Raw genomic sequence first — 8,484 nt, 5'->3', positions numbered from 1 at the left:
TAACCAGAATAAACTTTCCCAACATTTAAAATAACGAAATTTAAAATAACGAATGATATCAGAATTCATTTCGTATTTTTCTAATTTGATGACCAATCAAAAAATTGGCGCAATCGCTAGGAAGATTAAATTTCCATTTATAAACGATACCTTGATTAAATTTTTAAATCATCATAATGTTTAATTTGATTTACATACCTGGTTAGAGTTCTATAAATTTTTAACAAATATATCTCTTAAATATATTGAACTTTACAATATTTTTATTTGTATTTAGATTGTCATTTTATGTAAAATGATGATTTAAATAAATTTTCAATATTTAAAAAATTACTTCACCTGCCCCCCACCCCCATGTTAGAAAATTCCTGGTTTCGCGCCTGCTTCCCTTGCTTCTATGGACGCTTCTTTACTAATTCATGTAATGATAAATAAGGCAATTATTGACCTGCAAACCCCAAAATGACGCTACTATTGCTATATTCCGGTGCTACCTTAAATATTCGGTTCGGTTCTATTCCATTTATTTTTGAATTCTCACCAATTTGTTTTTACAATTTTTTCATATTTTTCTGTATTAAGAAAGATTCCTTAAACACAGGTTAATATTTTATAAATTATTACTAAGTAATAGATTATATCAGGTTAGAAGGTTTATTATTTGATCCAGCAAGCAGTAAATTGTTCTGTTTTAGAATTTAAAGTTTCTTTAAGTACAGGTTAGAAGGTTTTATAATTGAACCAGCAAGTTTAAAATCGTGATGTCTGTTTTGTATCCAAGGATGCCGTCTATGGATTCTAATCCAAGCTCACAAATTGAGCTCTCAATAGAATGCAAGTATAAGATTTGCTGGAAAAAATAAATATTGCTTATAAATTTTAGTAATTTAAGGAATGCTGATTGGTTATCAAAGTCTGATCCTAGTATATCTACATTTTTAAAATAGTATATTAATAATTTCCTTAGTGGTTATAGTGTATATAAAAAATCATACATCCAAAGAGTATTTTCAGGTATGAATTTTTATAATATCATTAAATAACAGTATGAAAGGTTGGAAAAACGGAAACTGTTCAGAATTCTTTAAATCCCAAATTTCATGATAAAATTTTGCTTGACTATTATTTTGAGATGCAGCAGTTTCTCAAATTTGAAGTGTAAGTAAATTAAGTATTTTATATATTGATTTAAATATTTAACTAATAATTTTTGATTGCTTTGCCAATATTAAATAGTAGATCAGAACTGATATCTAGCATTTTCAACTCATTATTTTATTTTATAAATAATTTCTTAATAATAATAAATTTTAAAAATAACTTAAATTAAATTTATGTTCTTTTAAAAAAAATTGAATATTGAATTATTTTAAAAGAAAAGTTGCTAAAAATCTTATCTTACATTATTTGCAACAAGAGAAGGATTTAAAAATATATTTAAGTCACTTTCAGAGCTATATTTTAAAGATATTAACTTTTGGGAGAAAAATAAACAAAATACACTTAATAATTTGAGATAATGCACAAATACCTTGGCTAGTGTTATTACACTTGATTTAAGATTTTTAAAAATGACTAACTCAATATTTGGCCAGAAAACTATTGTCTAAGCCTCTAGATTTTGTTAATAGATGTTCAAACCTTTGTGCCACTTATGAGCAAAATCTTAAGGCTTGCATAATATTTTTCCTATAAAAATATTGAGATAGCCATTTTTAAAAATTAGCTCAAAATGAGCTGTTTAACAACACTAGCATTGGCCATGTGAGAAACATAAAATTTTAAAGTGTTATTTATTTTATCTATGATTTGCAGTTAGTTTTTCTAAATAAGGATCAAATATCTTATTTATATTTTATATATATTATGTGTAAATATTGGACTAGTGGAAATTTTGTGAATTGGCACAGACCTAAAAAATCATCAATTTTTGACCATTTTTAACCAAAGTTTTGCCTCTTGCTCTCTTATGATTTGGTCTACTGAAATATATTTATAATTGAAAATTGTTTTTTATTGCCAATGCCAATTATATACCTTTATGAAGAAAATAAATATAAAAAGTCTACTATTTTATAAGCCAATATAATTTGAAAATAAGAAATAATTGGCTTTCAAAAAGCATAATTGAATTTACAGATAATAATATTTGAAAATGGTGGATCATATATGGCAAAATTTTATTTATAGGAAAATGTCACAACCTTATGAAAAACTTATATAATTTTAGGATAAAAATCAAACAAATTATGAAATGTTTTGACCAAGTAAGAAAGAAAGCCAGTTATTATTATAATGGTGATCCCATGTAAAAACAACCAGTGTTTTAAATAACCCTCTTTAAAATTAATGCTTAGCATGATAATTATTTTTGTTAATTTCAATAAAATATGAATTTTATAAAAGTTAAAAATCCTGTATATTGTGATTTCATTAAATCTTATATCAAAAAAATAATTATGCCAGTGTTACAAAATATATACATCTTGTAGACCCAAATTCTATATAAAAAAAATATTGAAATATTTGCAGAGTTGTGTAGCGCGCTAATTAGCTTGCTAACTTTTTTGGTAGCTATAGCGGCTACTTTTTTTGTAATTATTTAATTTTTTAGTGCGCTACTTTTTTTGAAAGTAGCTAAATAGCTGCTACTTTTAAAAAATATAATGAAGGTAACTGTAAACATGAAAATTTAAATATAATATCATAATTAATTATAATTTTTATGATTTATCATTTAATTTTGAAATTAAAATATAATTTCAATTTGTAATTTATATTTTCCATTGCATTATAAACCTATCACGTGTTAATAATTTAAAATGTCATCGCCTATGGATATCCAAATTGTTGAAAGTGATTCAGACAATGATATTAATGAAATGGAAGATACCAGGGAAGAAAATGTTCTTAATAGCTATAATACAAATTTCCCATTCCCTAGATTTGAAATTTTTTTTAAATAAATATATATAACCAAAACTGGTTTCAAATTTATTTGTTTAAAATGTAAAAAAAAATATATCCTCAAATCAATCCAATAGCTATAACCTCAAGAAACACCTAAAGGTAAATTCTCATTTTTACATTCTAATAATATTTATTTATAAGACTGTTCATGAGTTTTAAGGAAATGGAGAAACATCTAAATTATTTTGGTATAGGCGACTCTACATCCAAAAAGACATTCAATTCAAACCAAATTAATTAATAAAGCAAATGACAATATTTCTCAGAAATTTGCTGATAAAATTATTGTTGATTTTATAATTTATACAGTTCAGCCAATGTCCTTAGTTGATAATCCATCATTCACCATGATAATTAAAACTCTATCTTCTGGTACAACAATTTTATGCTGCCAGACCCTAAAGAATAAAATAGCAGATAACTTTAAAATGGTGAAAGATGCTCTAATAGTAGGGTTATCAGAGATATTATATATGAGATAGTTGAACACATAACAGAAGGTAAAAACTTATCTATATTTATAAATTGATAAGATTATATTTTTGAGCTTATCTGGGAATCACAGGCCATTGGCTAGATCTTAGAACTTTAAAAAGAAGATCTGTAGCATTACCTCTCAAAATGATAATAGGATGCCAGACATACGATGTACTTGCAAATAAAATTATTGATAATCTATCTTATATTAAAAATATGTATATAAGATTAAATACGCCATTACCCTCAAGTGCTAGTGTCGAGAGATTATTTAATCAAAACTTATACTTTCTGATCGTCGTTCTAGACTTGAGGATGATAATATTGAGATGATTTTATTATAAAATGCAACAAATTAGCATAAATATATATTTTTATTACATAAATTTTTTTATAATCAAAACTAACTATATTTTTAAATGTTGATTTTTTATATATTTACTATACAATAACATTATAAGCAGTAATTTTTTTTTATAAAAAGTAGCTAAAGCTACTTTTAAAAAATAGTAGCTAATAGCGAGTTACTTTTTTTGACAAATAGCGATAGCTGTAGCGCGCTAATTTTTTTTAACAAATAGCGATAGCGGGTGCGCTACTTTTAAAGTAGCGTTTAACAACTCTGAGTATTTGTAACGTTTTGAGATTTATGTAGAACACCTGCTCTTCAGTTCAACCAAGCTTCAATCACTTAAACACGATTAAAACTAGAGCCCTTCATTGCATTTATTTTTTCAGTTCAAAGGCCGATACAAAATTTTATATTATAAATATATTCATCCAACTGATCCTACAATTTTTTAAAGATCGAGTCTCATCCAGAAATAAAATTAAGGAATACGTGTAAATAATTGTTTAGAAATGCAAAATGAATGAAACCTTCAGCCTATTTAGCCAGAAAATAATTGTTAAATAAAGACCAATCAATTTAAAGAAACTATCTTTTTATGGCAAAGTTTCCTACCAAAATTATTCGCTCTGACTATTTTAGCCTTTATCTCTTCCTTTGGATTATTTCCCCATTCCTAACCACCAACTTTACCTTCTTTTACATATTTTCTGTCCTTACTTTTCTTTTTTTTCAAAATATTTTTATTCCATTAATTCAAATAAAATAATAATTTAACAAATTTGAAATCCTTTTTTTTATCTTTGTAAGTTCAATTAAATAATTAATTAAATTGGGATTAAAATAAACCTGTAAATTGTGTGATTTCAGACTATAACTAATTCCCTTTTCATTATATACTGACAGATATTTAAAAAAATGATTCATCTCAATTTTTATCTTGAAATGAATTCACAGTAATATTTCTAAGTCAATTATATGAAGATTAGAAATTTGGTTCCTGTTTTTATGTATTATCAATAATTTGGGAATTACCGTGAACAGTATAGTTGGGTAATTCTATATTTTTAGCCTTTTAAGCCAATGTTTAGCCGAAAACTATCACTTTGGCTTTGGAGTTTTTCTTAAAAAATATAGCAACTTTTGAAAGAAACTAATATAAATTAAAACGCCTTAATATTGACAGATGGCACATGCCTGTAGGTTAAATCGAATTCGCTGACATTTAGCCATTAGTCGACTAGTGGACAGGGATATATTGTTATATTTTATTCTTTTAAATTTGGAGCTCATGAATTTTCAAAAAAATGTTATCTGCATATATGCATGAATTTTATTCTTGGATAAGCTATTTTTTTTATCTAAGCATTCCAATCATTTTTGTTATTTTTGCATGATAATATTTCATTATCTTTATAAGAAAAGAAGTAAATAAATTAATGATGTTTTTGTAATATTTGGCGTTTCTTATTTACTTTGTTTAAGTCAGAGACCTGCAAGCCCGGTTCTAAGGTTCACGGCCCGGGCCGTATTTTAATTTTTTAAATATACCCGGATCGGGCCTTATATTTTAAAACCAAATATTTAAAATAGCCATTATTCGCTTAAAAAATTATAAATAAATATAATATATTTAAAAACTGGGACAGGTCTGAATTTTTTTTTTGGAAAAAACTGGGACAGGTCTGAATTTTTTTTTGGAAAAAACCGGGCCGGGCCCGAAAATATTTTTTTAAAAAAAAATCCAAACTGGGTCTAATAATATAAAACCCGGGTTGGACCAAAATAATTTTAAATCTGAGCCGGGCCGTACTGTTGGCATCTCTTGAATTTATTTTATAATCTATATTACATTTGAATACAATAATTTGTTCTAAACATTTATGCATTTTTATTGATTTCACAATAATTAGAATTTTTTGTTTAGTGATTTTTCTAAAAAGCAGCTTTTTTTGTATTCAATATTCAAGTCAACGGCCCGGTTATTGACTGCGGTTCTGTTTTAGCATCGATTCCATGACTCGGGTTAGTTTTTGCAAGCTGTTTTCGACTCGGTTTTGTCTTGAGAAAGGCATGATTTTTTCTTATAGTATATATTATCTTTTAAGAATTGTCAAATTATATATAAAATTCAATCAACTTTAGTTCCTTATGAGCAATTATTTTACAAAGCAGTTTATTTAGTAAAAAAGAATTATCAAGCATTTAGTAAAATGTCTATAAATTTTTTTAAAATGTAATCTTATTGAAACTGTTCTTATCATTTGTGTTACTAACTTTTTTTTTATTTATAAAAGGGGGGGATGGTTGAAATATTAGTTTTTATTATTATGGGATGCCCATAAAATATGATTTAATAAATGCTAAATTTTTTGTTTTGTTATAATAAGTCTAGTAATAAATATGTTATCATTTTAAATTCACCTAAATTTTAAAATGACCTTAGGTAGGCAGGAGTGCTCGACCATGAAAAAAGCTTTAGGGGTGCTAATTTTTATTTTAGCTACCTTGTTATTTTGTAATGTTTGTTTCTGTTTTCATTATCATATTTTATTGTTTTTAATATTTGCAAATAAATGAAATTTTTCAATTTTATGAAATCCTTTGTTTTGTATAAGTATTCAAAATATATATGGTTTTTATGTGGACCACGGGGGTTAGTCTTTATTTTTACACTGCATCACAGTTAGCGCAAATTCATGGCGATATATACAAAATAGGGTAATACTTTGAAAATCGGAAAATCGGTTCCAGGCCTAACCGTGATCTTTACTAGTTGACGCATTTATAGCTCGCCAATCTTTACAATCGTCGGCTGAGATATAATTCTATCCATATTTTTATAAAATGCATTTTTTCGATAAATCGATTCTTCCATATCAATGATAAATATTATAGTGGAATATTCTAGTTAAAATACATGAGATACTTTTTTTAAAATGCTCTCATGAAATTTTTTTAGAACACTAATATTCATCTGACGAATTTACACTGTGGTTTAAGCTTCGGTCCTTGAAAATTCTCCGGACCAAATCGATTACACATCGAAATTGTAGAATAACTTATGGGGTATATAATATCTATTATTTTTTTAAAAAAATACCCGCCATTCATAAATATCGGGTCTAAATTTAAAAAAATATCAGCCCGATCCTCGATATTTTTATTGCCGCATTATTCTGCAAGAATATAAATTCCATCATATTTAACCAATTTATTTTTTATATTTCAGATCATTAAGTTATCATACACTTAGACTTTTTCTCTAAAATCAAAATACTCAATTATTTATTATAAATTGAACAAAGAACAAAAAAATTTTATATTTTTTTCTGCCCCAAAATTTGGTTTGAATAATTTTTTATTAGCGATATTTAGTTTTGTTTTTATTACAAAATGAAATGAAATGAAATTTTTTTAGAAATTAATTTAATTTTTATATTTATTTTATAGATATGACATTGATAGTAAAAGTCAGAAATTAAGTGATCATGTGAGAATCATAAATCAAAATACTCATTCTATATTTTAAAAATATAGGATTTTCTGGGATCTCTGGAATGCACTTTGGGAGAAATCGTATCAACCATCAACGCATACACCAAAAAATTAAAGTACAGTATAATTTTTTTTTTAAAACTTAAAATCAAAATTATTTTATTTTTTTTTAAAAAAAAATACAAAAATTTAGTCACTCAAATACCGATAGCCAAATCACGAGTAATAATTATATTAAATATATAACTGATATTTCTACTCTTGTAATTTAATAGAGAATAATGTGAAAGCCTTAATGTATAAATATTATAAAAGTTAACATACCCTATATTAGAGACCTGCAAAGGTACCATTTGCACGGCCCGGCCCGGATTAGAAAATTTTCTGACCGGCCTGGCCCGGATTTTTTTACAAAAATTTTTTACGGCCCGGCCCGGCCCGAGTTTAATAATTTTAGGCCCAGCCTGGATTTTTAAAAAAATTTGACCTGATATATACAAAAAATTCATCTATTTGGTATTTTATCATATTTTTCGGCGGGTAATCATTTAATAAGCAAGCATATTAGCTAATGTTGTTAAACGGCTCGTTTTGAGCCGATTTTTTAAAACGGCTAACTCAATATTTTCGTCAGAAAAATATTGACTAAGCCTCGAAATTTCGATACTATATGTCAAGACCTTTGCTCATATGGCAAAATTTTCAGGCTTGCATAATATTTTTCTGGATAAAAAACTGAGTTAGCCTTTTTTAAAAATCGGCTCAAAACGAGCCGTTTAACAACACTACTACATATTTTTTTTATTCTAAACAGATATTTAGTATATTACAAATACATACTATAAAAAATTTGTGTAAATAATATTTTGAGATTATACTATATTAATTGTATTTAAAAAAAATAATGATATTTTAATTAATAAAAAATATAACATATAATATATAATAATGTATTTATTACCTATTATCCTTTGCGTATTTAATCCATACCAGGAAAACTATAATTATATTATGTAATAGATACTAAGAGTGTTAGCTAGTGTTAACTTTCACCCAAAATTATATTAATCATAACTATATATAATCATTATACCATATCTAATTGACAAATATAATAATTCATGTTGTATAAATTTTTAAAAAAATTTTACGGCCCGACCCTGTTATTTAAAAAAAAAATTCAGGCCCGG

General features: G+C 25.9%; 1 protein-coding gene across 6 annotated transcripts in view; it reads left to right on the top strand.

Annotated features, from left to right (window-relative positions):
- The first annotated feature begins 355 nt into the window (after positions 1–355).
- The window catches only part of LOC135923285 (copine-8-like), a 53,576-nt gene continuing 45,447 nt past the window's right edge, over positions 356–8,484 (top strand). For 3 of the 6 annotated variants that reach the window (XM_065457953.1, XM_065457956.1, XM_065457952.1), the window contains exons 1-9: positions 356–601; positions 645–676; positions 725–838; positions 884–924; positions 968–1,014; positions 1,055–1,158; positions 7,250–7,289; positions 7,337–7,410; positions 7,488–7,516. In XM_065457953.1, the coding sequence (XP_065314025.1) occupies positions 762–838; positions 884–924; positions 968–1,014; positions 1,055–1,158; positions 7,250–7,289; positions 7,337–7,410; positions 7,488–7,516 (412 nt within the window). In that variant the 5' untranslated portion in view covers positions 356–601; positions 645–676; positions 725–761. Of the gene's footprint in view, positions 602–644; positions 677–714; positions 839–883; positions 925–967; positions 1,015–1,054; positions 1,159–7,249; positions 7,290–7,336; positions 7,411–7,487; positions 7,517–8,484 lie in introns of all 6 variants that reach the window. The other 3 variants (XM_065457955.1, XM_065457954.1, XM_065457957.1) reach the window with 3 other exon arrangements.

The sequence above is a fragment of the Gordionus sp. m RMFG-2023 genome, chromosome 2 (genome assembly GCF_954871325.1).
Source record: "Gordionus sp. m RMFG-2023 chromosome 2, tfGorSpeb1-WG-v2, whole genome shotgun sequence".
NCBI classification, from domain to species: Eukaryota; Metazoa; Nematomorpha; class Gordioida; order Chordodea; family Parachordodidae; genus Gordionus; species Gordionus sp. m RMFG-2023.
This window is presented reverse-complemented; position numbering and strand designations above follow the sequence as displayed.